Below are 27,558 nucleotides of genomic sequence, written 5' to 3'. Positions count from 1 at the left end.
AATCTAACATGTTATAGATGATTAAACAACTATGTAACGTCTCATCGAACAAGGGTACCTTGAATATGGCTAAAAAGACTTGAAATTATCAGTTCCATTTGTGTTTTCTTATGCATGTTTTCTTATGAAAACTGATACAAGGACCGGTTTGGATTTTGAAAAAGGAGGGAACCACTTTTTGGCTTTACAATTAGTGGTAAAAAATGAGATAAGAGGAAAGAAACTAAAAGATGGAGAGTGTGTTAAAAGAGAAGACAAAAAAATAAGTCTTGAGCTTTGCAGAATGCAGACATTCCATCCCCAATTCCCTTATCCCACCAAGATTTGTCGGTTCATGTGTTGTTTTCTTGTAAGTTATGCAGTCAACAGTTCATTTCACCTCTCTTATCTTTCCAATTATGTCACTTTAGTGCACAAGACATGTAAGGTGAAAACTATGACAGCAATTGACCAAAAAAAGATGCATGCACACGAATGATCGGTATATATCGGCTTATATGAGACAGTCATTTGGAAACTTTCTATAAAATATCTGGAAGAGAAACTAAGAAAAACAGACCCAGGAATCCAGTAAAAAGCAGTTTCACCTAAGTGAAGTCTAAAGTGATTCCTTGGCTATTATTATTTTACTTAGCAGAAAGGCACCCTTTTTGGATTTTTTTTTGTTTTGGTTAGTCATGGCGCACAGAAATGGAACATAGTGAGTATTATTAATGCATTGAGAATGCAGAAAACCGGGTTTTGAGATCTGGGTTGCATTCAATTTTATGTCTTTTTTGGTTTATTCCGCAGACGATACGAGAATTATCTATTAGTTTTCATGTGCACGCTCTTGTTTTCAAGCAATTGAACTATTGAAATAGAAAATGTTATCAGAATGTGGGGGCTTGTATCCCTCTAGACTCTTGGTGAGATAGGCTCCTATGACCTATTTCAAATATAATAGGCACTTCTTTCTAACACAGTTCATAGCATTTGCTAGGGTTTAAAGTAATCTCTTGCAACATTATGGTGCTACCTTAAACATTAAAATGTGCACGAGTTTCTGGTAACAGTATTTACACAGCTCAGCTGAACAAGGCCTCACTCATCCTTCGTAGCTGCATAGGTGAATACGTAGATCATAAACCCTTTAATCATTTACGAGATGATAGTCATACCATATGAATTCATTTTGATTAAAGTTTTACCCCCAAAAAATTAAATTCGGTACTTTTGATTAGAATCAATGGATTAGTAGTAGTACTGGTCTAAACAATTAATCAAGTCTTAATGATGTCAGCCACATTGCTTTAGAAGAAACCTGAGTCCCCATTAGAGAAAGATCAACATGTTTTAAGTGCATAATTTCACTTTCAAAATACTTTTATCATTCTATGGGGCCTGTTTCAGTATTTGTAAATGTGAAAAGCAAAGAGAAATGAACCACAAAAATTAATTTAAGTTCCAAGAAAAAAGAAAAAGAAAAATACTGCAGAAATGGGTCAGTGCTGGGCCATTAGAAAAATTCCCATAATGATCTGTATTTTATATTTGGAAGCATTCAACATTCTGTCTATTAACCAACATCCACTCTTTCTTTTAAAAGAGTGCAATTCCCTTGATTCCTTTATCACAAAGCTGAAAGCTCAAGCTCTACCATAAGAGAAAAGAGAGATCTTATCATAACAATATAGTGAGTTTCAAGCTACCAGCAATGGCTGTGAATTTGCTATCATGTGATCCTGCTGATGATGACTATATCGACATAGAAGTTAGCTCATATTCTAACTTCTTTAGCCATTCCAAAAGCTCTCCTCCTCATTCTGGAGAGTTTGAGTTCCAAATGAATTCAAGTTGCCTAGAGAAAGAACCGACAACTTCTCCGGCTGATGAGCTCTTCTACAAAGGAAAGCTCCTTCCTCTTCACCTCCCTCCGCGTCTGCAAATGGTCGAAAAGCTCCTGGAGAACTCAACTTGTGCTTATGATAATAGTAAAGATATGTTCGAAGATTTCTATAGCACTCCTTTGATGACAAATGCGGCCACAACACCAACTACAACTAGTACTCCATTTGAATCCTGCAATATCTCACCTGCCGAATCCTGTCAGGTTAGTCAAGAGCTGAATCCGAATGAGTACTTGTTTGAGTATTCATCTGAAGTGAGTGGATTCATTGGTGACAATCCGAAGAAGTCCTGGACCAAAAAGCTGAAGCTGATCAAGCAGTCCTCACTTGGTTCAAAGCTGAAGGCTTCCAGGGCTTACCTCAAGTCTTTGTTTGGTAAATCCGGTTGCTCTGATGAGTCCTGCACAGCTGCCACAAAAGTTGCTGACGAGGGTACAGCTTCAAAAGTTAAGGAGACTCTTAATGTTAATAACTACGCAAATATGGCAAAGAAGAATCCGTTTGGACAAATTCATAAGGGCAACAGCCAAAGTTCAGCTTCTCTAACGAGGAGCTTTGACAAAGAAAGGATCACTGAGAGTAGTAGCAGCTGCCATAGGAGATCATTCTCAATGGTCATCAAACGGCATTCGACAAACAAGTCTTCATCATCTTCATCATCTTCTGGCTCGTCCTCTTCTTCAAGCTCAAATGACTCCAATGCTTTTAATGAGCTGCAACTTCTCAAGAGATGCAGTAGCAGTGTTTATTCAGAGACTGAGAGTTCTATTCAGGGAGCAATTGCTCATTGCAAGCAGTCTCAGGCTCAGCAGCTGGTCCATTCAAGAAAGACTCTTGGTGATGTTGGTTTTCACTCACTGTCAGCTTTTGAAGATCAAGAAAGAGCAGACCTTTACTGGGGATAAAGAGAAATTAACAAAGAGTGAAAACAAGTACACGGTTCATAAATTTTGATTGGTTTCTCATGTGTTCCTTTTTCAGTGTTCAGATCCATAGCATGAATTAATCCATGATTGTCCTGAATTGTTTAGACATGATCATATTCTGTAAATGTTTCTGCTGAAAATACCCAATAAAGTTCTTTCTCTTTAACACAGTAAGTGCTTATGGATTAAGTACTTCTCAAAAGTCACTTGCAACCTTCAAATCAGAAATCTAACAATCAACAATCTAAGTTGACAAGTCTTTTTATCTTACACAAACCACATAATAATAATAATTGGTAGTCATTTTCTAAGAAAGGAGATTGTGACGCATTGTTCCTCAAGTCAATTGGAATTCTCTTCCTACTCATCCATTCAGCTATAATACATGTCTCATCACTCCATAGGTTTTTAACTTCAACCTTTCAAGGACGCTAAACTTTGACAAGCAGAAAATCCTGAAACTAATTAATCAAGGTGTGATTTACTTTATATTCCTATCTTTCACTGCAAATAAAGGAAACTGTTTCAGTAATATATTGCCTTCATTGTAATTTTCAGCTTTACAGTACAAGATATGGTACAATAATAGAAACATTTTGACAAGTTTCCCCTGAAAACTACTGATGACTCTTGGCTGTGGGCCAGATTTTGATTTGTCAAACAAAAGGGTACATGATGTTTTGCAGACTACTCAGTAGAGAGGCTATTGGCAGATTCCATAACAATAATGAAATGAATGATTATGAATTGTATAAAAAGAATTTCCAAGCCAAGTATCCATGATTTCACATAGTTATTCGGAACAAGTCACGGCATTGTTCACGTAAACCCACAAGCTTGTTTCCAAACGATAACAATAAAATTAAAGATTGTATAAACATGCAATCTTAGGCCACAAATTAACAAAAAACTTCAATGACAAGGAAACAAAATGGATGAAACTATAAAAAAAAAATGGTATCTTGAAAATTTATAATAATATTTTGATAATAGCAGAACAATTAGTTTTTTAATCAGGGATCCCTGACTTTAATAAACTCATGTATTAACTAAAAGACACAAAAAATTAGATTTTAATACATTACATGACAAAATACATTGCATTAGAGTCTGTATTTATTTTATCTTTTAGTTAATCCCTGACTTTATTAAAATCAGAAATTCTTGATTTTAAAACTACTCATAGCAGAACTTCAGTTAAAGAGTGAAAAATATATACATACGAAATTTTTTTAAAAAGTACTTACTAGCACATAATATAAACGATGTTGTAACATTGCTTACCTGTGAAGTTATGATGAATCTTTACTTGTTATCAATTGAAAGAGCAAACGTGGCTCCCCTGAATTAAATATATAATTACAAAAGTAACTTGAATTAGGCAAAGACAATCATCATTATGTTGCAACCAATCATCGGATAACAGAATTAATCATGAAATATGATAACAAAAACCCACATGTCTGCCTCTTAGAGCCACTAAAGGACGGCTGCTTAAGTTCAGAATAATAATTAACCTGATCACCAAAGAAAGTGTTAATTTTAGCTAAGCAATAAAAAAACGAATCAACCAGGCACTTGTACATGCTCTGACGGTTGAATCAAGGATTAAATATTAAGGAAATGAAATCTTGTAAATGCAGACAAACAGTCTTTAAAGTGGCTGCTTTTTTGCGCCCCCCCCCCCCCCCTTTTTTTTTTCTTGGTGGGTAGATTTTTATAGTGGGATGTCATCAACCTTAAACTAAGTAAACCTGTCTGTTAGAAATTTGACAGGATTAGACTCAAAGAAAGCAGTGAAAGAAACTAAAAAGGCTACATTGATGTTGTTCGGCACTAAGAGGAAACTGATAGCCTTATAACCAGAATGCCTTTTTCCCCACCCAACTTTCATGGATTTCCAAGAAAAAGAGGGGGGGAAAAAAAAGAGGCTCACGTACCAGCTCAGCTGGGATACTCAATTACATCAGTTTGTTAATAAAAGTTTTTTCAAATGGCCCCGGATTTAGAATTCCAGATTGGGGAATTCTAAAAGCTTTTGTAGTTTGTTAATAAAAGCTTTTTCAAATGGCCCCGGATTTAGAATTCCGGATGGGGGAAGGAGATACTCAAGAGATGCGTGTGTAGTAATGATTTAGTGAGCAATGTTGCTCGTATTATGATATCCAACATTGTCACGTAGTGCTGCTTGGTTAATTCACTTCAGAACTTTAACATTATTTACAAGGGACTTTAAAATGTAATACGTATTCAATTGCTCATTATATGGTGGGCGAAGTTTCTAACCGGTCATTTTCTGTATTTATGTAAATTTGATTGACATCGACAATTTGCTTTAGATATTCTGTTGTTGATGTATGCGTTTGAGAATTATTCTATCTCTTATAATTGAATATCTCACTTCCATGATTGTTGTACCTGATTTTAGTATAATGTGCTTTGCCAGTGACTTGTACTCTATGCAAAAATATCCCAATTTTTTTTCTTTTTTTAAGCGAATAAAAAAGAAACAAGCATTGTGCAGCTAAACATTGACATGCCTAAGAAGAAAGGGAAAAATCATTAGCAAGAGCCTTTGCCTTGCTTAGAAGCATGCGAAAGTGATTTGACAAGCTAATGGGCTTCAAGATGCAACGGTACTGTGACGTTTATTAAGCAAAAATGAAATGTCAAATGAGGTGCAGACAGCAAAATGACTGCAACAAGAATTCTATCGTAGAGCAACTGGAAAAATGTTCAACTGGGAACTGCGTGTCAAATCAAACAGAAAAGAAACTGTTTTGGTTTCTTTCTTCATGAGCCAGCATACGAAAAGCCCACTCCATTTTAGGACTTCTTTTTGGATAAGGCATTTCAGTTCCCCATAAGCCCAATGGAACATCTCAGTCAAGAACGCTATTTTAACCATCTCATCTGTTTCTGTGTTCATACCCACCGGGGGCGGCGCCCCCACCCCTCATGGTTACAGATTAGTGGGGTGCATTAATATCAGTCAAAAAATGAATATTATAATAAAAATGTTATATCAAAAATAAAATAAATGGCTTGGACGTATTTTCCTACTAGGTAGAAGTAATACAAATTTATTAACTTTGTAATTCAGTTAACAGAGTGTACACATGCCGGACATATAATTCATCATGTGGCAGTGAGATGATCTCATTTGTAATCACTAACCATATGTTAGTTTGTGATAATATCACGTCATATGACAAATCAATTAAAATACAAATTTTAATGTTTTATGCATAATTATATATATATATATATATATATATATATATATAGCATTATTGTAAAATATTAGTTATAAGCAAAATTATTTGTGGTTGTATCGTCTAACAAATATTTAGTTGATAAAAAAAAAACGAATTTATGTCTCGGCATTATAGCACTATTTTTCTTGCCATTGTTTGAGAGGCAATCACGAAAATGAAAGAAAAATGAAAAAAAAAAAAAAGAAGCACCATGTTTAGGGATGGCAACCAAACCCGGACCCGGACTGAACCCGAAAAATTTGGTCTGGGTTCAACCTGTACCGGAGTAATTTTTATCCGAAATTCGGATCAGTTTTTAACAACCCGCATATTTTCGGGTCCGGATCCAATTTCAGGTGAACCCGCAAATCCGGAATTCAGACCCGGATATTATTTATTTTAATATTAATTTTTATCCACAAATTCGTAAATATAAATAGAAAAAAAAATAGCAAAAGTGAACCCTAGATCTCTCAATCTCTCTTGTTCCTCTCTCGAAATTTCTCCTTCAATTGAAGTACTGAACTCTACTGTAAATCTGTAATTTCTCCTCTCAATCTCTCAAGTCTCATCCGTAATCCGTTCCTCTCTCAATCTCTCTCACCCGTGAGCCGTGACTCGTTCCTCAGTCCTCAGTCCTCACTTAATCTCTCTCACTCTCTCTTCAACTCTCCTTCACGGTGAGGCTTTGTTCGTTTCATCACTCATCAGCAGCATCACACGTCTCATCTCTCACTCTGTTGCGGCCAGCAAAAGGGTTGAAATCCACCTCAGTCGCGGCTGGGTTCGTTTGTGGTTTCTTGGATCCATTTCTTTTGGTAAGCAAAAAGTTAGTTCTTTGTTATTTATTTAGTTCATCAAAAGTTTGCAACTTTTTTTGTTACTGATGCATTTAGGTACTTCTTTTACTTGATTTGTATTAATTAATTATGTTTTAGTTTGTGGTTGTGGGGTTGTGTTAATAAAAAAGTGGTATTGGACTTGATTTGGATTAATTAATTATGTTTTAGTTCGTGATTGTGGGGTTGTGTTAACAAAAAGTTGGTACTGGAGGAAAAAAAACTGCATCTTTTTTTGCTTTGGCCTCATCCCTTTTGATTCATTATTCATCTTATCTTTTGGACATTCGAGGGCTGAGGATATTTTGTTTTGTTTTGCCGAGTTGAGCTTCGGCTGGGTTATTTTCTGACAGAGCATGGACAAAATGAAAATACATAATGTTAAATTTGGTTTAAACTAAAAGTAACACGAACCAATCTTTATCTGGATCTTGAACTGGGCAGAAAGGTAGACTCTGAGAGAGTTTTTGATTTGTTTTACAGTTCAAATGATTAATAGGCTTTTGCCAGATAGCAATATCGCCTTTCTCTTTTATTTTTTCCCAGCAAAGGCTTTTAGCTACATTTTCAATAACAGTTTGTTCCTTATTCAAATCCTCTTTTGTTCTTTGCCAGCCTCTCGCATGCTTCTTCCAATTAATCGGAGGGCCAGATAAAATCCAGTACCCTCCAATTCATGATTAATAATGTTCTTGATAAGAATTCAAAGTTAATGTTCTGTAATTTTCTTGATTAATAATGTCTCTTCAAAATCTTAATCTTATGAATTCTTGATTAATAATGTCCTGTATTATCAATTTATCACTAATTGGTTGTGTTGTTCATTATGTTTATAATTTACACATTTTTTGTAGATGGAATTCCAGAGGAAGCAATAGTTTCTGCAGAGCATTTGATTGATGAAAGTTGGATGATTGAGCAACAGTCAAATGAAGTGGATGATTCAGAGTTTAGTCTTTATTACTAGTGGCTGGAAATTTGAGTTTTAAATTGTAGAATTGTGTTATGTATTTGTATTTGTGGATATTTATTACTTTAAAACTTTGAATTTTAGATTTTATATTGTGTTGTATTTGTTTTAGAACTTGGATGTGTTATTTGTTCTGTTTTTTTGCCCTTTGTCCAGCAAGTTTTGTTGAACCAAAGTGAAGTAACTTGGTTCTGGTAGTATGGTTCTGGATGTGTTATATGTTCTATTTTTTTTCTCTTTATCCAGCAAATTTTGTTGAACCAATTCTAGGAAGAATATTGTAATGTATTTTACTGTAATGTGTTTTTTCATGTAATACATTAAAACATTAAAACTTCTCCTGTTAAATTAAGCAATCGGGTCTAAAAAAAAATAAAAATAAAGCAATCCGGGTTCAAAACCCGGAATTCGGAAACCCGGACCGGATCCAGATTAAAAAAACCTAGTTTAATGCGGGTCTGGATCCGGAACAGTCAAACCTAAACCCGGACCTAGAAATTGCCATCCCTGTCCATGTTACTAAATTAATATTATCTGCTACATGTGATGTGATATGGTATCTTTTAATTTTATATTATTAGTTTGGGTTCCCCTAACTTACGTTGAATGTAAGTTACGGTGTGAAATTTTATCTAGCCCCCTACGCTCTATATTATTTATATTTTATTCATGAATATTATAAACTTCTTGAAATGTAAAATTTCGTTTAACCCCTTATACTCAATTTTATTTTATTGAAACTATAGAGTATGAATTCGCCCCCATAATTTTAAATTCTCAAAATAACTTTCATTTAATTAAAAAATATAATTATTTTTAAATAAATTATAATTATAATTATAATTTTATTATAATCATAAATATTTTTTTAAATAGATTATTGTTATTATTAATAACAAGAATAAAAAGCATTATAAATTGTTAATAATAATAATAATAATAATAATAATAATAATAATAATAATAATAATAATAATTAATGATTATCTAACTAGTAGTAAATGTATTGCTAATGCTATCTTCGACTTTAAATACTCATTATCGGATTTCAAGAGACCAATGAATGACAATTTCTGTCAAAATTTTAAGCTTGACCCAATAAAAATAATTTTGCATTTAAAAAATAGAAGCAAGAAAAATGTGTTTACATCCTCGAAGGTGTAACAACTTAGCAAAAAGCACTTAAAAATGACCGTTTAATAATGGGATGCCTACGAAACCATTATTTATCAAAGTAACAAAAAATCCTAAAAGTACTTGAAATTAAAAAGTATGGAAATATAAAAGAGTCTCCTACATAAATATAGACTCAATGTTTATTCCATTTCATTATAATCATAAATATGTTAATTATCATTAATTATTATTATTATTACTAACAATATAATAAAAAATATTATTAATTATTGTTAATAGATTAATTAATTATAATATTTTTTATTATCGTTATTAATAATAACAATAATCTATTAAAAAAGTATTTATGATTATAATAAAATTATAATTATAATTCATTTAACAATAATTATATTTTTTAATTAAATGGAGGTTATTTTGAGAATTTAAAATTATGGGGGTGAATTCATACTCTATGGTTTCAATAAAATTAAATTGAGTATAAGGGGTTAAACGAAATTTTACATTTCAAGAAGTTTATAATATTCATGAATAAAATATAAATAATATAGAACATAAGGAGCTAGATGAAATTTCACAGGCTGACCGTAACTTACATTCGACGTAAGTTAGGCGGGCCCTATTAGTTCTATTATCACAGCCAAGAATGCTTCTTTCAATCTCTCAATTAATTATTTAAAAAAAATCAAACCAGATTCTCGAAACCATTGGCCAGAATCATGCTTTACTACTAACCCAATGATTTTTTGGTCTGCCTGCCGTGGATTACTAGGTGACTGTTGTTATTGATGAAGAGCAATTGGGTTGATAATATTTATTATACATTAATAATTTTCTAACAAAAAGAAACACATTCTGTACTCCAATAATTGTTCTTCAATTCTTAATGAACAGCCGCCTTGGTGGAGCCCTTTTGCCACGTGATTGCAACATTTTTGCATGTTCAATTTCTCTCGTCCAAGTTAAATGTATTGGACAGAAAATTAGTCTTTGAGTCAACCAAGCAATGTTCTTTGTTTTACACTCAGAAAAGTCCAGCAGATAAATTACAATGTAACACGCTAGGTGTCATTTTAAGGTTAGCTACAGAACCTTAGAGAAATAGCACCTCTTTGCAAGCAAGCTGCAGCTTCATCTCTCGTAGCCCGATTCTAGCATGCGGCTCAAAATGATACCAACAATGCACCAGAGATTCAGGCAAGACCACCGCCATTTTTATGACCACCAGCCTGGGCCACAATGGCATTCTCAGAACTGATACCTCTCTGGTGCTTAGTTAGATATATTAAGAGAAACAAACTTAAAAAAAGTACGAATATTTCCTTCATTCTCCTTTTTCCGGCTAACATAATGTGCTTAGAGATTAGACAAAAAGCACGCCGCGAAAGTGATCGCATCAAAAGTATCCAGCTGTATTAGGCAGGGATGCCTGAATACTTCTTTACATACTTGTTCAGGATACAATTTTCTAAGTCTCTACAATCGGAATAATGTTGCAGACACACTCACATCAAAGGGCATAAATTCGATCAATTTCTGAATTGGAGTAGTCAGAGGGATACCATGAGTTGGATCCACTCCTCATCCTTGCATTCTTCTCCCTCTTCCTAATTGATCGAACCCTCTTAGACTTCACCACATAATAAGTCATGGTGCCGAGGACTCCAGCCATTATCAGTCCCCCAACAACTGTAACCAAAATTGCAGCCCACTCGTGTCTGCGGCCAACCACTATGTAAGAGGAGGCAATAAATGCCACGGAGGTGCACACCGAAGCTAACCACATCAACTTGTTAATAACCTCCACCACCCGTTTCTCTGCTTTTGTCTCACCTCTGACCAGAGTGATTTGGACAACAACAACAGCTAAAGATGTAAAGAGTGCTATTGCATTAAAAATGAAGAAGATTTTGAAAGAGGCACGACGGACGACTACAGCCACCCCGTGATCATCATCCCCGCCAGGCACAGTAAATATAGCTGCAAAAGCAACCGTGGCAAATAGTACAGCCACCACAGTCACTGAATTGGTGGCATTGTTGATGCCTTCGCGATGGAGTTTCCTGAGCTCTTTAGAAATGTTATGAACATTTTTGTTCGTTCTTCTGGTTTGTTCAAGCTGTGTATGAACATCTTTCTTGATTTGAGTCACGGTTTTTCTCAACTCATCCCTTGGCTGGTTCAATTCATTAGCTCTGACAGCACCACAGCGAGCAAGGCAGTCCTTTATTTCTGAAGCTTCTTCTGAGGAGGGAAGCCCTTCAGCTATGTCGAGAGCTGTTTTGTGGTCTCTGGTTAGTGCATTAACATTGGTGTCAGGGAGGGATAACAACTCAGTCACTATCTGCAAGGAAAAGGGGAAAAATCATGCAAAACTTCCTGAAACCAAATAGTATTCCATACCAATGTTGATAAGTAAATTGTACTTTGACACAAAGTACCGGCATATAAGATTGGATAGTTCATCTTAGGTGTATTAACAAACTGAAACCTAAAACCATCTAACAGTAGAGATCAAATCATGATAATATTAAGGGAAATATAGGATTTGTTAAAATTTGATAAAATTCAAGCTTAAGAGAAAAATAGAAGATGCAAATGATTAAATTGGAAGGCACCTAGTCCAATTAGATGTATCAAGGTAACTGAAGACAAACTTTACTCCTTTGGCCTGGTGGACTGATTCAACTTTATTTAACAACACAACTGCAACTTCAGCATACATTGTAGACTATTAAAGAGAAATGATAATCGTTAACCATTCAGAAGATAGCACACTGTAGACTATCAAATTGGAAGGTACAGCAGTCCAATTTGATATGCAGATGATGGACCTCTTCCAGAATAATTGCACCAAAAAAGAAAAAAAGAGGCTGAGAATCAATGACACCATTTCTAGTTTTAAAGGAAAGGAAAAAAATGAGAAAATTTATACCTCTGTTCGTTTTTTCCTGGTGGCTACATGTAATGCTGTGTTACCAAACTTATCAGGAAGCATTACAATAGCAGCATCTGCCTCGAGAAGCAATTTCACCACCTCACAGCTCTGCCCTTTTACAGCCATGTGCAGTGCAGTCTGCCCTTTCTTGTCAGTCCTTCGAGCCAGTTGCGGATCTTTGCTGAGTAATGCTTTAACAACATCTACATGGCCTTGTCGGGCAGCAAAATGCAATGCATTTTTCCCATTGGATCTAGAAATTTCTAACAAGCCACCATCCTTTGATAATAGTTCATTGACAACAGCCGTATGCCCCCTAGTAGCAGCAGATACAAGAGGAGTTGCATTTGAAGGGCCGGTTGTTTGGCTTAAGCTGGGATCATGATCAAGTAACACTTGGACAATGGCTGCAACAAATGAGTAATTATTAGTGTGAGACTCTTCGAAGTTTACGAAACCAAAACTAGAAATATCACCATTTTACTATGAAATGTAAGACATCTCATGCCATCACATTCTTAAATGATATTTCACACAGAACTTTGACTCTATGTCATTGCTAAGAAGGTACTTGGTGGGTTAAATGCTAAATAGCAGCTAATCATACTAATTAAGTACATCAAAAAGAAAGAAAAAAAAAAGGAAGCCTTCTTTTTAGAGGCCCTTGAAACCATGATCAAAGATTCTCAATTTAAATTCATCTTGAAATTATCATGAAATAGCCTTGCAGTATCCACCTTAATAATTGCATTAACACATATCTAAGAAAATGTTCTAGTTCATGGCAACAACAATCTTTAAAGTAAACAAAGGAAGTAGCTTCACAGTTCACATGCCATATCTTCCATTTTCCAACACTGAAAACTTAACAAAATCAGATGAAACATAAATTTAAAATCAGTACCATGATGCCCTTTGACTGCAGCAATATGCAATGGATCAAACCCGGACCGATTCTTCCTTGTAAGACCTTCTTTGGTCGAATACTTCAACAGCTCATTAAGAACCTCAATATGCCCTTTATCTGCAGCTGTAAATAAGGCAGTCTCTCCCAACTCATTCACCTCATTCACAACCGATGACCTTATCTCTGCAACTTCAGTATCAAATTCAGCCCCACTTAAGTTCCCCACCATTTGTGAATCTATGCCATAAAGAATCTGTTTCACTGCCCCCAAATCTCCTCGCTGAGCTGCCAAATGCAGCTCCGTATCATTATGACGACCCGTCACTTGTTTAACATACTTCTTTTTCCCAGCTTGGTCTATGCGTTTGCCTGAGTTGGACAACACCAAAGCCGGTGCTGTTGCTGAAGACGGTGAAGGGGAAGGTGACGGTGTTAGTGATGACTCACCAATTGATTTTTGGCTTAATTGTGGAGATATTATTCCCTTTTCAAGGTCTCTCTCAGCTCCTAAAAACAATAATCATATAAATTAATCAGAACTCATTCAAGCAAAATACTCAAGAACCTCTTAATCTTAAATCAATCACAAGTACGAAAAATATTCTTTAGCTCAAGCTAATCAGCCATAAAAATCTAACAAGTACCCAGAAATTTCTTCAGCTCAAACTGATCAATCACAAAAGATAACAAATACCCAGAAATTGTTGAGCTCCAAGAAGCTTCTGATCAATTAATTACAGAATCATAAACGCAGATCCCACAAGAACAAGTTTAAGTTTTATGAGAAAAAAGAAATTTTTTAGGTCAAAACTTCATTAAACTAAAGTCTTCCCTTTTATTTAGACTGAAACAGAGGGACGAGATACTATATAGATTCATTAGCTAGATTCATGCTACCAAAGACTAGAACTAAAAGACCCTTAAATCTATTATAAAAAGAAAAAAAAAGCATGTAAACAAAGTACCTTCTACAATAGATGAGGCCATGGTTGATTAGAAAGAGAAAAATTTAGATATCATTCAAGATAGAAGAGAAATGAGAAGGTTCAAGAGAAGTGTAAGAGTGAGAGGGAGATAAGATGAAGGCAAAAGGACATGAAAAATAGAAAAAAGAAACAGAGGAAAGTGGGAGGAAGGGTGGTGGAAATGGAGGATGAAGTGGTTGGCTTGGCTTGTCCTCAGTATGAGAAATGGCTTTTTGTTTTGTATTTTTCCTGCGAGTGCAATGTGCAAAGAGCCAGTGGCTTACTTTCCGTGTCATTTAGACAACCAGTTTAGTCCACAACATTTGGCCCAGTTGACCCACGGCTCTTAAAAAAAATGAAGAACTAGGAGCATATTTCTCCTCCGATTATTTGTGAGAGTTGATTTTTAAATTAATATTTGTTGGATTTTAAATTGAATGTATATGAAATTTCAGCAGCGTTTAAATTCTAATATATATGTAGAATTGTAATAAATTAAAAAAAAGTTATTATTATGAAATAATTATAATTTATGTGAATATTTATGAATGCAACCTTTTCATTTCTCCATAAATATTATTCAACTTTTTTATAACTCTCATTATCTTCATAATTTAAGAATTTTTATCTATTATATTTATAATGTATTGTATCATTATAATAAGAGGCATTTACTTCTTATTTGTGTATACTTGAAAATGAATAAAAGCGATATGTAGATAATTATTGTGTCCATTGTTGACTCTCTCTCTCTCTCTCTCTTATAGTAATGTACTTCCTAATTGATAAATAATTTAACAATTATATAATTATTAGTAATTACTCTTCGACATGCTAGTATTTATAAATTTAGAATTGCTAGAATTTGTTTTTATTAACAAATAATAACAACAAAAGTTAACAACTGAGTGTTTTGGTCTTTAATTTTTATTGTTTAATAAGTATTAAATTTTCTCTTTATACATGGGAGCAAGTTTCAAATTCGAGACTTTATGTTCTGTTTAAGATGTTTAGTAGTAAAATTAATTAGTACCCTCAGAAATAAAAATGATTTATTCACGTAAAATTGTAAGTGGTTAGGGTAAAGATTAATATTTTAAGGACCTACAAGATTTAGCAAGGAACATAAAAGGTTCGGCATTTTATAGCATCGAATTGATTATTTCGTGTATAACTATAAAACAAGCAAATTATTTTAGTAAGCTAGGGCTCTAGTTTTGTGTACTTTTAGTATTGATTTTGTTTCATCATAGTCATATGTTTTTTTTTTTCGAGAATAACATTCCAAGGCCTAGAGGCACGGGGAATGTGCTAAAAAATTTTGGGCCTTCCCGGAATTTCCCCCAACATTTTTCGACCCAAATTTGAAACGAATTCTTGACCCAGTTTTTAGGCCCACCCAACCTTTTACTTTAATGGCTGCACAGCCTCAAGAAAATACACCACGGACCATAATCGCCACGAAAGGTTCCAGGGAAACAGCCATCCAAGAATAGGCGAGTGCCGCTTTAAGCGACAAGCACACGGTATTCTTTAGTAAAAGGCGAAAGAATAGTTCGCTCTGCGCTCAGCGCTCAGCGCACGGCTCAGGCTAACAGCCGTTCTTTATAAGGAGATGGGCTTGGCTGATTCTTGCTGTTTTAAACCCATAATAAAGCTCAGAGTCTCGCCTCGTCCCATCTCCCTCTCGTACTACTCTTCAACAACTCGAATTCTTCAACGCAATGCAGTATTTTATTTTTATGCCAAGTGATGATTATATATGTGAAAGTGTGATGGATTAGCATTTTCAAAGTGCTTATCCACTTTAGCAATTTTATTTTGGTTTCTTGGAATTAGATTTCATAAACGTTAAAGCAAGCCAGAAACGGTACAAGCTACTTCACGACACCGTCGACTGATTTAGTATATGAGATCTTCGTACAGGTATTTACAATTGAAATATGTTAATTCATTCATTACAAAAAGTCAGAATTTCGTAATACTACAATACCCTAAATTGAACCAACATCATAATTTAACACCTCGAGAGAATTGTTTCATAACCTTACAAGAAAAAAAAATCAAGAATTCACTACCAAAATTAGCCTTAAATTAAAACACAAAACGAAAACAAACCAACCGAGAGCACAAAAGAAGAAGAAAGCATGAAAATTCAGGAACATGCAGGCACACAATGTGACAATTAAATGGCTGATCAAGAAAATAAGAAATGATGGAGTACAACCCTTCGCCAATCATTTTCTCAACCAAAATAGAGCAAGCGTCAACAAGCACGCCCTCATAAGTCTCGAAAACAAGCTCGTCAACAAGCACGCCCTCATAAGTCTCGAAAACAAGCTCGCCAACTATGACTACTTGCAGTTTAATACGTTAGCTATCCAATTCATCAACTGAACCAGCAACCAGCATCAAATTTGCCAAAGCCACAATCTACACAATACACATTGTCAATCACAAAGATAATTTAAAAACAACTTTTTATAATAATAATTATGAATAATAATAAAAATTAAAATCAGAAGCGACAACAGAGACAGAAGAGATGACAGCTAACAACTCAAGAATGTCGAAAAGCTACGATGTCAGAACAATACTGACAACGTCAGTTGTCGGCGGCGTGTGGGGGTGTGTGAGTGAGACTGTGAAAGTGAGTGAGTGGGGCTGGATAGCTACGGCTGGGGGCTGTGCATTTGTGCCGTCGTTGTGGAAGTAGATGAGAAGAGAGGAATTACCAAAGATTAAGAATGGGAAATCTGAAATTTATCTTATGAATTACTTAATTGGGTTCATTTTTAATCCAGCTATGAAATCAAAAAAAGATTTAACACGATTTTAAAAAATATCATAAATGTTTTAACACAATGATAACATTTAGTTGATTTTTGACGAAATACAAAAAGCTCAAGTTTATCAAACTCAAGCAAATCAAAATTTATTGTGCCTTGAACTATGAAACCATACCTTGAGTTTTAGTTTCCTCTAATGTCCAAAGTGATTTGTTGGTGCTATCTATTAGAGTGATTTGATGGTGCTCTTATATTGTTGGTGCTAACTGTAAAGGTGAGGTGCTTTTATATTATTAAGATGTATACGATCGAGAATGCATTTCAATACGGCATCAAACATATTTGGCATGATAAGTGGAAGGTGAGCTAACAAAATAATTTTAACATGAACGTATCTTAACATAAATTATAAAAATCTTCAAAATCAGATTTTTTTTTTCTTTTTCTCAACCATAAAAGTAACTTTCAACTATGCTTTGGTCTGAGCATTTGCAGATTAAAATTTGGCGTACGCCGATTAAAAGTGGTGATCGTTGAGGACAAGAGTTATTCTTTAGTAAAAGGCGAAAGATAAAAAGAAACGGTGGCTTTTCTCCAATCATTTAATAAAAATGGTTTTTTTAAAATAAAAAAAATTAGGTCGAACCCACTAAAATAAAGTCAACATTAAAACTCTATCATACATTTTTGATACACACAAAATTTGTCATAAGTATATCATAAATTCTTGATAGAAGAAATTTCTATCATAAATCTATTGTGAAATCTTGATAGACTCAAAATCTATCACAAAGCTGTCATATGTTCATGACACAAGGTTTTTTTTCATAATCTATCACAAAGTGACGGCCATCTATTGTTAGTTTCTTGCAGTCCAATAAAACTTGGCATATACCGCTTAAAAAGTCATTTATACTTTTTAACTAGGTGTTTCTCTATTATATTTTAATATCAGGGATAAATAAGATATTAAAACTTTGTAGAAGACCCATTTAATGGTCTCACATTGGAAGAAAATAATTTTATAACTTGAGGTACTCTCAACTTTTGAGTTTTGAGTACAAGTTATGCTGCTATTACGCGAGAGTCTTGCTTTTTCTTAAATTTTAATATTTTTTAATATTGTTAGTACATTTGTATGTTGGTATCACATTGACGGGCAAAATTATGTTGCAACAGTGGTACCGTACCACTGTTGCAACCAGCCATTGGATCTATAGTTGTACAGTTGTATTAGTTAGATCCAATGACTAAAAGCAACAGTGGTACCGTACCACTGTTGCAACATAGCTAGACCCCACGTTGACAAAATTTTAAGTCTTCAATGTGATCGTTAATTTTCACGTGAGTTATTTTGTATTTTGTTGTAACCGCAAGCTGTCTATGTTGCTTGGTCATATTTAGAGTTTGCGTGTATTAGTTCTTGTATTTTGTTGTAAGTGAAGCTGGCAACATAATTTGGTTCATTTAGAGATACAGTTCAAGGACTAAGGTATTGGTGGAGTCAACATCACATGACACGCACGAGGAGTTTATTTTCCTGGCTATGACGACTAGGGCAAAGAAAGAAGACATCGGCGTGTATTAGATATAGGGACCACGTGAAGCTTATTATGAAGAGGATACACATAGAAGTTATTTTCAAAAGATTGGATGATGATCATCTTGTTGATAAGGCAAGATTAAATGATTTTCATTTTTAAAAGTTAAATGTTTGAAAATCGAAGATGAACTCGCTTATTGGATAGATTCATTCCGATCCTTAGCGTGTGGGTCATCTACCAAAGAAGAAGTTGTAACCCATTCAGACATTTGAAGACTACAGAGCAAATATTGTGATATGTTTCTTTGTTATTTGTGCTTGTTATAACAGAGTAGACTTCAAGTCTTTATCGTTCTTTGTCTCTATTGTACAAGCAAAGTTTCTTCACATATTTGATCTCTTCGGGAGAGGAGACCATTTGTTGTAGTGGAGGGATTCTACACAGAGGCAGCAAGCAGTTCGGTGTGGTGAAGTGATTTCACAGAAACACAGCAAACAAAAAGACTAATGGTGCTGGCTGAATATTCATTAGGATGGTTACAATAAGATGGCAGCAAGACAGTAAAGAGGGAGTTTGAACATTGGATAAGTATCCAATAGGTAGTATTCATAGATCTCTTTATGAATTATTCAAATTATAGGCGTGACCCTGCGAAAATAGGATTTTGAACTCAAAACCACGTAAAATCCTTTTGTTTTCTTTATTTTCCGCACTTTTAATATCCTTGTTATAACTACTGAATTAATATTTAATTAAGGTTGATAAAACTATGAAATCTGATCTTTCAAATATCTTGAAATTAAATTATTTTGGATTAAAAATTAAATTTAGGTAGACAAATTCATAGTCATAAAACTTAAGTAGAACTATACAAACATTACACAAATTTATTATTTTCAGTGATCACAAGATATTGACATGTTTTAGAGACTTTTCTAATTTGCCAATCTAATCTTTAATGTTACATATTACATCGCATTCAAACGTTGGCAAACCAATGATAAAAACTTTTGGTATCTGGCTAGTACTGATTGGTTGATGACATAATTATTACAGCATGTGATCTTAAGGAAGGTGGTTCAGCAATCTTTTTCCTGTAATTAAAACCTTTATTATGATATTTGAGAGAGAAGATGATCAAATTAGTATATGCTTTTATTCCATTAGAGACTCAATCACATTCATTATAAAGTGATGCTATGTTTACTTAGTTAAAAAGTAATGCATAGTTTATCTCCCAATTAATGTGTCGCTAATGTAAATTTATTATTTGAATTAAAAATGACAGGACTTAGTAATTATGTATCGGTTGAATTAATTAGATAATGACATATCATTTATCACATTAGTTAGAATATAAATTAAGTATCGTAACTAAGTAAATATAACATTATTATAATGAATCTTGGGTGTTCTCTTTATATAATTATAGCACACTTAGGCCTTGCTCAACTTCACATGCATGCACTAAAGTCAAAGGGTTAGTATTCTTGCCATTAAGTTGGAACAGGACTGAAATTAAGATGATTTTATGTTACTTTTCAAATGAATTCAAGATCATTTCACTTGGAGCTAAATGTTATTTTTTTTTTTTAAAAAAAAAGGCAGTTGTTCCACTAGTTTAAAGGTGTGGGACATTCTGTTGTTGAACTTTACACTAAAAAGCCTGCTTGGCACATATTTGTTATAATTAACAGAGTGGACTTTCAAGTCTTTATTGTTCCATGTCTATTTTGCAGGAAAAGCATCTTAACATATTTGATCTCTTTGTGAGAGGCGTTCATTTGTGGTAGTGGGAGGATTGTACATGGAGGCAGCAAGCAGTTTGGCGTGGTGAATAGATTTCACAAAAGCACAGCAACCAAGAAAACATATGCTGCTGGCTGAATATTCATTAGGATGGTTACAGAAAGGTGGCGGCAAGATAGTAAGAAAGAGTCCGAACATGGCATAAAGTATCCAATAGATTGTATCCACAGATCTCCGAATGAATTATTCAAATTACAGGCGTGGTCCTGTGGGTGTTGGAATTTAAGGTTCAAACCACATAAAAGCCTTTTGTTTTAATATCGTTGTTACAACTATTTAATTAAAATTAATAAAACTATCAAATCCGTTCTTTCAAATATATTGAAATCAAATTATCTGAATTAAAAATAAAATTTAGGTTGATAAATTCATTGTCATAAAAGTTAAGTAAAATTATACAAATATTACACAAATTAATTTATTATTTTCGGCGACATGACATTGACATGTTACAAAGACTTTTCTAATTGTCCTCATCTAGTTTTCTACGAAACATCGATCTGTACATTTCATATCATTCAATGCGATCTAATCTTTAATGCTAAATATTATATTGCATTTAAATTTTAGGAAACTAATGATAAAAAGTTTTGGTATTTCCGCTAGTATTGATTGGCTGATGACATAATTATTACAACTTGTTGGTAGCTCTTGAGTCTTGAGGAAGGCGGTTCAGCGATTTTCTTCGTGTAATTAAAGCATGATAATTAAGAAAGAAGAGGATCAAATCAGTATATGCTTTTAATCAATTAGGTATTCAGTGATATTCATTATAAAGTGATGCTACATTTACTTAGTTTGTATTTCAACTGATCTATCATTAATATAAATTTATTATTTAAATTAAAAATGATAAACTTAATGATTATTTATCACTTGAACCAATCAAATAGTTACACATTATTTACTACATCATTTAAAATATAAATAAGTATCTTAACTAAATAGATATAATGTTATTGTTCATTATATAGGATCATAGAAACTTGTGTGTTCTCTTTGTGTGTTTATATTATGGATCATGATCCTCTCATGATCTGATCTTTATCTGAGTAAATTTTATTAATATGATTGGTGGTTAATAAATTAAAAAAAAATAATAAAATCCTAATAATCCATTAACACTAAAATACACGTAGCACGAGATCTATAAAAGATCAAGAGTGCTCAGATCATGAGATGATCTTTATCCTTATATTATACTCAGGTCTCACTCAACTTCACATGCATGCACTGAAGTCAAAGGGTTAGTTTTCTTACCGATAAATTGGAATGGAACTAAAATTGAAATAACTTTATGTTACTTTTCAAGATCAATACATATGAGATTCCACGTTAGATTAGCTAATGATAGTTGGACTCATGGTGATTAATGTTGAAAAATATTTAAAATAAAAATTTATGTTTCCCTGTTTTCAATATCCCTCTAATATTTTTTAATTTCAAAGAAAGAGACAAATCATTAATGTTTTTGTTTCTCTCTCTCACTTCATTATCTCATGCATATTCTTTTGTTCTCTCTCCAATCTTATCTCCATCTAGCGGCTGCTATCTTTAAGAACTTGTGGAGAAGAAGATTTTCAGTGATGAAATTATTTTACGTGGATTAGATATAGATTTACTCTTAAAATATTGAGACAATACTTTTATTTTATTAATGGCTGCTGTTCTGTTCTGCTATAATTAAAATTCTGCAACTATTGATTCTCTCATCACCATATCTTTGCGATTGTTTTAACAATATATTTGGCAAGATTAAGGCATAATTTTTGCTTACTCTTTATTTTGTAAAAACATCAGTAAAGCCACGCTGTAACTAGCTATTCTTGCTAATTAAAACATATGACGAATGCCTTTTCCATGGAAATGTTCACTACACCTCAAACAGGTTTTATTTTATTTTATTTTTCAAGAAAATATTTATCACTTTTTATTGGGGGCAAGAAATTCTAACTCTCTTCGATTTTTCATTTTTATAAAAGAATAACGTTATCAGTGGGTTTAATGGAAATTGAGAGGCCATAGAGCTTGCTATTTGATCCTGTGATAATGTTACGTCATTGTAAGATAAACAACTTTAAAAATATATAGTAAGAAAATCCAAATGAACTAGTAAAAAAAGATAGAATATTGTTCATTAAAATTCATTAATAATATGAATAATAATAAGTTTAATAAATTTAGAATAAATCCAACACAACCTTTCCGGCAAAGAGAAGGGAGCTGCAGTGTCCATTGAAGGAGTAGCAGACATTGCAAAATCAACTTCTTCATCGTCGAGCATAAAGAAATCTGCTGCTGCTTCAGTGGTAGTGACATCTTCATCATAAAAATTCTTTTTCTTCTCCACAAGGTTTAAAAGATGGTAGCCACTAGAATGGAGATGAAGATTGGAGAGAGAACAAAAGAATATGCATGATAAATATGAAGTGAGAGAGAGAGAGAGAAATATCAACATTAATGATTTGTCTCTTTTTTTGAAATTCAAAAATATAAGAAGAATATTGAAAAGAGGGAAACATAAATTTTTATTTTAAGCAATTTTCAACGTTAATCATCATGTGTCCAACTATCATTAGCTAGTAATTTCACATTGATTATGAGGATAAAACTGTGGTGCAACTGTGGTACCATGCCACAGTTGCACCTAACCGTTGAATTTCCACTTATTCAAGTGAATCCCACTTATTTGAGTGGATCCAACGGATGGTCCAACTGTAGTACGGTACCATAATTACACTGTAGCCTGACCTTGATTATGATGTGAAATTTCAGATATATTGCACCAATTTAAAGATGTGTTATATCTTTTGTTGAAGTTTACACTAAATTTCCTCTCATATAAGTTTGGTCATTGATGATAGTGTGTGGTTAAAGATTTTTTTTTTGTTCCGTAAAAAAAAGAAAAAGAAAAAATTGAATGAGGCGACCGAGGTGATTAATCAGAAGTAGCCAGCCTGGAGAGTCAATGAATAAATAAATAATACGCCAGAATCTTTAATTGATTAGATGTCCATATTTGGTGGAACTTTGAATTTGAACAGAGTACTGCTCCATGATTTCAATATTTCAGATTTAGCAACCTTGAACTGTAAAGCATGAAAAAATGATCAAATAATTAATTTTGGGTTGATCACCAGCAGAGACAGTGCTCTCACAAGCAGAAACATGGTTAGTACGAATGCGGAAGCAAATAAGGCAAGTAGGTAATGGCAACTAGCTGGAAAATAGATAAACATAATTTTGAAATTATTTGTGTTAAATTTTTTACACAAATTTTAAGTCATTAATTTCAAACAATTCAATGATGGATGGATAATCATTATTAAATGTTACTTGACTTTCAATATTTACTATTGAATTGCTTGAAATCTATGATGTGTTTATTTGAACTGGGCACTATAATTCAAATTCAATATATAATTCATTGATAAATCTAATAATAGTTACAAATACATGAGATCTCCCATGCATTAATAACTTTACATTGAGGTACTACAACTTTATTGTAGCAGTAAATGCAGGAATCAGAGTACGTACGATTCGATAAAATACATTTGCAGCATCTCTTACTTAAACTTAACATCAAAACAGAACAGAAGAAGCAGATACAGAACTTGAAGCTTCTTTAAAAAACTTTTAACCTTTTTTTTTTTTTTTTGAATTAAAGCCTAACGAAGCTCAAATACTCATCATTGAGCCAGCTATACCTCTCCTGGAAAGGATTTGCAAGCGATTTCGGAGGGTACCGGTCAATGCAATCTTTCCAAACATTAGGATCCTCCAGGTCTTTCATAACTTCCCAGACACAGTTGTTGCATTTAAAACCAGCTCCAAGGCTAATCATCAGGATTCTGTCACCTTTTTTAAGTCTCTTTTTAGCTTCCATGTAGCCTAAAACATACCACAGGCCACCGGCTGATGTGTTTCCGAATCGATGAAGCGCCATTCTTGCTGGCTCAAGATCGTATTCATCCAATTCCAAGCCCTTTCCAGTCCCATCAATCACAGCTCTTCCTCCAGGATGTAAGCAGAAATGCTCAATTCCAGCTTTCAGGTTCAACCCTGCTCCGAGTACTGCTTCAGGTTTAGTACTAGAAGTGCTTTTTCTGATTCTGTTTTCATAATAGGATTGGATTACATACCGAAATTGCTCTCTGAGAGGCAATATTTTCGGAACAAGAACCTGGAGATTCATTGTGAAAGCCAGAGCTGCAGCTTTTGTTAGCTGTTTCGTGAGGCGAAAGCCGGGGTGCCCTTGTTGATCTTCAACTTGCATACAGCATTCATAAGCTTCATCGTTTGAGCCAAAATGGGTTCTCACTAAACAGTTCAACTTCAAGATTGCTTTGTGCTTTAACGCTATGTTGTTCGTCAAAAGCATTGAGCACCCACCTGAGCGGAACAAAATATTCGAAAGCATCATAGATTTTTCTCTGCCGCAGTACCAGTTAGGTCCCATGGACTCTGTGCTCACAACAATTGCAAGCTTGTTTTTGTAGGTTCTGAAGAGCTGCTGCACAAGATCAACGGCTACCACGCTTGCACTGCAGCCCATTCCGGATAAATTGAAGGCCTTAATATCGTTCCTCAGGTTGTAGCGATTTATAATTCGAGATGTAAGAGAAGGAGCAGGAGAAAATAGCGACACATTCACGACAAGAACGTCAATTTCAGATGGAGAAATATCTGTTCTTGCAAAGAGCTTGTCAAGTGTGTCAAAAATGATTTCATCCATTTCTGAAAATGCCTCAGCTAAAGAAGGTGACTCTTCTCTGCCTTCAACGACGTTTCTTGGGCCGTAAGTTTCCTCTCCGATGCCTGAGCTGACCATGTTCTTTAACAGAAACCTGTATTCTTCAAGCCCCAGTTTCTTGTTTCTCCAAACAACTCTTGCACAGGATTCAGTGTCAAGCCTCCTGGTTTCATCACATGGCTTGTAGCACTCATAAGCAAGCATATAGCAGCATTGGCCTCTTTTCTGAAGAACCCACTTATACAAGTGAAAAATGATATAAAAAAGAGGTAACAAGTACAATAATGCCATGATAAAAGAAAAAAAAATAACTCAATTGACAAAGAGAGAAGGGAGGGAAAGAAAAAAAGAAAATCTCTAGACTTCCCTGTCTTTCTTTACGTAGGAAGTCGAATTTGAACTTTTTTATGAGACAAATTTTATGCAACATATAGTTTCTATTTATAATCAATAAACTCATATCTGCTTCAATTTACCCCTTAATAATTGAATTAGAAATCTTTAACATCATTATGCTGATGTGGTACACCAGTCGCTCAAAATATAGTTGGGAGATTAGTATCCATCATATATGAAAAGTGCAATTAATTTTTTTCACGTGAAATGTCGGTCGTCCGGCGAAGAATTTTCTTCCATACACACACAATCTCAAGGTATCAAGCTCTGGTTTTGTAGCTTTCAGTAGTGATTTTCTGTGTACATTTATGTACGTAGTAATGCATGGAGTCCTTTATCAACTACTGAACGCCTTGTTTAAAATTATAATGAAAATAGACCACATAAAGTCAATGTGAAGTATATGCATGTACTTTGGGGAGAAAAATTGTGTTTAAATTTTGGTGTATCTCTCCTGAAATAATAATATTCAAAATACTCTCAAATTATTATTGTAAATCTTAACTTACTTCTATTTTTATAAAGAAAATGAAAAAAATTGTTTATATCGTTTGGATAATCCGAAATTTTCTCTGAAAATAATCATTAAATGCAATACTTTAGGGTGAAAGTAAAAATATAAAGCGAATTGCAATAAATTGATAGGGAAAGTTTTTTTTTTTTTTAATTTTATATGAGACTATTGCTCAGATTACAATTTATATTACATGATAATATAACTGATATTTACAAATCAGACTATGACTGGGACCAACTTACATCAATACTAATAGAGCGCTGCTCAAATTTTAACCCTCTCAAATATTTGAAGAATGTCTACTCCTCACTATTAGAGAAGAGAACAGACTGCCTTCACTCAAATTTAATTAAAGAAAAAAATACCCCACAATACATTGTGGGGGTTCGAACTGCTGCCCTCTAATGGAGGGCAGCAGCCCTACCACTCGGCCAATTGATAGGGAAAGTTGAGAGTTGATATTAAGTTTCTTCTTCATTTTCTTTTTTATTTTTTCCTGAAAAATTAATCACAAGCAGTTCCGCTAAGGCTGTACAATATATGAAACTTTCTAGCTAGTAAAAGACGTTCCGCAGAGACTCAACCACCACAATAAATGGATCCGGACAGTGTTTCAAATGCATGTCAGTGTTATAAATCACATCACTCGACCTCTTCTGATAATAGACAAGTGCAAATTCGTGTTAATCTAAATTCAAGGTAACATAAATATGATATGATATGAACACGATATATTAACAAAAATTGCATGCAATTCATTATTCAACTCTTTTTCACACAGCGTTAGCGAATAAGACTTGCGCACCCAAAATTTGACCTTATCTTTTTTCAAGATTCAGACATTTTTTATGTAGCGGTTAAACGAATAAAATTACTGTATTTATATACTACTTACGTTAATTAAGAGATATTAAACCTCCATTATTCACGCCCACACCATTTGAAATTATAAAATAAATAAATAAATTTTTCTAATAAATATCGTGTACTAGATGACTAATTTAAATATTGTAATATTCTTGAAATTTTATGTTTTATTTCTGAAAAAAAATACTTTCTACTCTATACAAACTAATCCTAATTGTATAAAATCTTTAGGGATAATATATTTTCCTAGTTGCCCGGTATACTTATGAACACGACAGAATATGACACATGCAACATTTGTCACAGTAAACTCAAGTGACTTCGGGTACGTTTGGGATTGAGATTGGGCATGTGTAGATTAAAAGCTGCAGCATTAAAGTGTTTAGCAAACACTAGCTGCTATAACTTATAAGTTATGTTGATATGATTTTTCACTCGTATAATAAAAAATCTATTATATTTTTAATAATTTTATTAAAATTATTATTTAAAATTTAATATTCACTACATATTATTAACTTTTGTTTGATAGTTAAAATTTTTTTTCCACAGTCGTTGTAACTTAAAAGTTGTAGCACCTTAATCTCAAATGAGACCTTCATTCTTTTATTTGATTTTCCACTAATATTGAATAAAGCCCCTTTTTCTATGAATAAAGCCCCTTTTTCTATAAAAAAAAAATTAAAGCAAAACCTAAGGGAATGAAAGGCTGGAAGTAGAATACAAATACAAATATTTATTACGGAAAACGAAGTTTCTATAGGTCTTGTTCATATTTTATTTATGTTAATTGAAATTTATCTTATTTTCTTGGGAACTCAGGTCTAAGTTCCAATTTTTTGTCACTTTATTTGAGTAAGTATAACTTTATTATATAAAAATAAGTTGTGTTTGCCTGTTCTAATAAATTCACATTTATTTAAGTTAGGTGTAAAAGACAGTTATTTTTATTATCATTAATACAATTTTTCTCTTTAAGAAAATTAAGTTTTGTTTCTATCGCTTTCCTTCTCTACTCAATAGTTCTACCAAAACTAGTTCTGATCAACACA

The 27,558-nt window shown here is 33.5% G+C and overlaps 3 protein-coding genes, 2 long non-coding RNA genes and 1 other non-coding gene across 6 annotated transcripts; 2 read left to right on the top strand and 4 right to left on the bottom strand.

Annotated features, from left to right (window-relative positions):
* The first annotated feature begins 1,550 nt into the window (after positions 1 to 1,550).
* On the top strand, positions 1,551 to 2,976 carry LOC102616044 (probable membrane-associated kinase regulator 4). Its single transcript, XM_006485937.4, has one exon. It carries the CDS (start codon positions 1,697 to 1,699, stop codon positions 2,792 to 2,794), a length of 1,098 nt encoding a protein of 365 aa, XP_006486000.1. The 5' UTR covers positions 1,551 to 1,696; the 3' UTR covers positions 2,795 to 2,976.
* A 3,187-nt stretch (positions 2,977 to 6,163) lies between these two features.
* Positions 6,164 to 8,078, top strand: LOC107177993 (uncharacterized). The gene is made up of 2 exons (XR_001508872.3): positions 6,164 to 6,890; positions 7,766 to 8,078. It is a non-coding gene; the product is annotated as an uncharacterized LOC107177993 (long non-coding RNA).
* Positions 8,079 to 10,013: 1,935 nt separating this feature from the next.
* LOC102616518 (ankyrin repeat-containing protein ITN1) lies at positions 10,014 to 14,083 on the bottom strand. Its single transcript, XM_006485938.3, has 4 exons — positions 13,829 to 14,083; positions 12,861 to 13,370; positions 11,954 to 12,363; positions 10,014 to 11,362 (listed from the first exon to the last, which is right to left on the bottom strand). Exons 1-4 carry the CDS (start codon positions 13,848 to 13,850, stop codon positions 10,529 to 10,531), a joined length of 1,776 nt encoding a protein of 591 aa, XP_006486001.1. The 5' UTR covers positions 13,851 to 14,083; the 3' UTR covers positions 10,014 to 10,528.
* A 1,210-nt stretch (positions 14,084 to 15,293) lies between these two features.
* Positions 15,294 to 15,409, bottom strand: LOC112499092 (U5 spliceosomal RNA). The gene has a single exon (XR_003066618.1). It is a non-coding gene; the product is annotated as a U5 spliceosomal RNA (small nuclear RNA).
* A 489-nt stretch (positions 15,410 to 15,898) lies between these two features.
* Positions 15,899 to 16,999, bottom strand: LOC127901916 (uncharacterized). Its single transcript, XR_008054242.1, has 2 exons — positions 16,793 to 16,999; positions 15,899 to 16,261 (listed from the first exon to the last, which is right to left on the bottom strand). It is a non-coding gene; the product is annotated as an uncharacterized LOC127901916 (long non-coding RNA).
* A 6,376-nt stretch (positions 17,000 to 23,375) lies between these two features.
* On the bottom strand, positions 23,376 to 25,349 carry LOC102616815 (3-ketoacyl-CoA synthase 19). The gene has a single exon (XM_006485939.4). The coding sequence runs from the start codon at positions 25,015 to 25,017 to the stop codon at positions 23,635 to 23,637; it is 1,383 nt and encodes a 460-aa protein (XP_006486002.1). The 5' UTR covers positions 25,018 to 25,349; the 3' UTR covers positions 23,376 to 23,634.
* Positions 25,350 to 27,558: the final 2,209 nt, after the last annotated feature.

The sequence above is a fragment of the Citrus sinensis genome, chromosome 4, assembly GCF_022201045.2.
Source record: "Citrus sinensis cultivar Valencia sweet orange chromosome 4, DVS_A1.0, whole genome shotgun sequence".
NCBI classification, from domain to species: Eukaryota; Viridiplantae; Streptophyta; class Magnoliopsida; order Sapindales; family Rutaceae; genus Citrus; species Citrus sinensis.
This window is presented reverse-complemented; position numbering and strand designations above follow the sequence as displayed.

Coding starts and splice junctions, on each gene's coding strand:
- LOC102616044 (XM_006485937.4), top strand. CDS start 1,697: ATGGCTGTGAATTTGCTATCATGTGATCCTGCTGATGATGACTATATC.
- LOC102616518 (XM_006485938.3), bottom strand. CDS start 13,850: ATGGCCTCATCTATTGTAGAAG. Junction 12,364..12,860: donor TGCAGTCAAAGGGCATCATG/GTACTGATTTTA, acceptor CATTTGTTGCAG/CCATTGTCCAAGTGTTACTT. Junction 11,363..11,953: donor CCAGGAAAAAACGAACAGAG/GTATAAATTTTC, acceptor TTTTCCTTGCAG/ATAGTGACTGAGTTGTTATC.
- LOC102616815 (XM_006485939.4), bottom strand. CDS start 25,017: ATGGCATTATTGTACTTGTTACCTCTTTTTTATATCATTTTTCACTTG.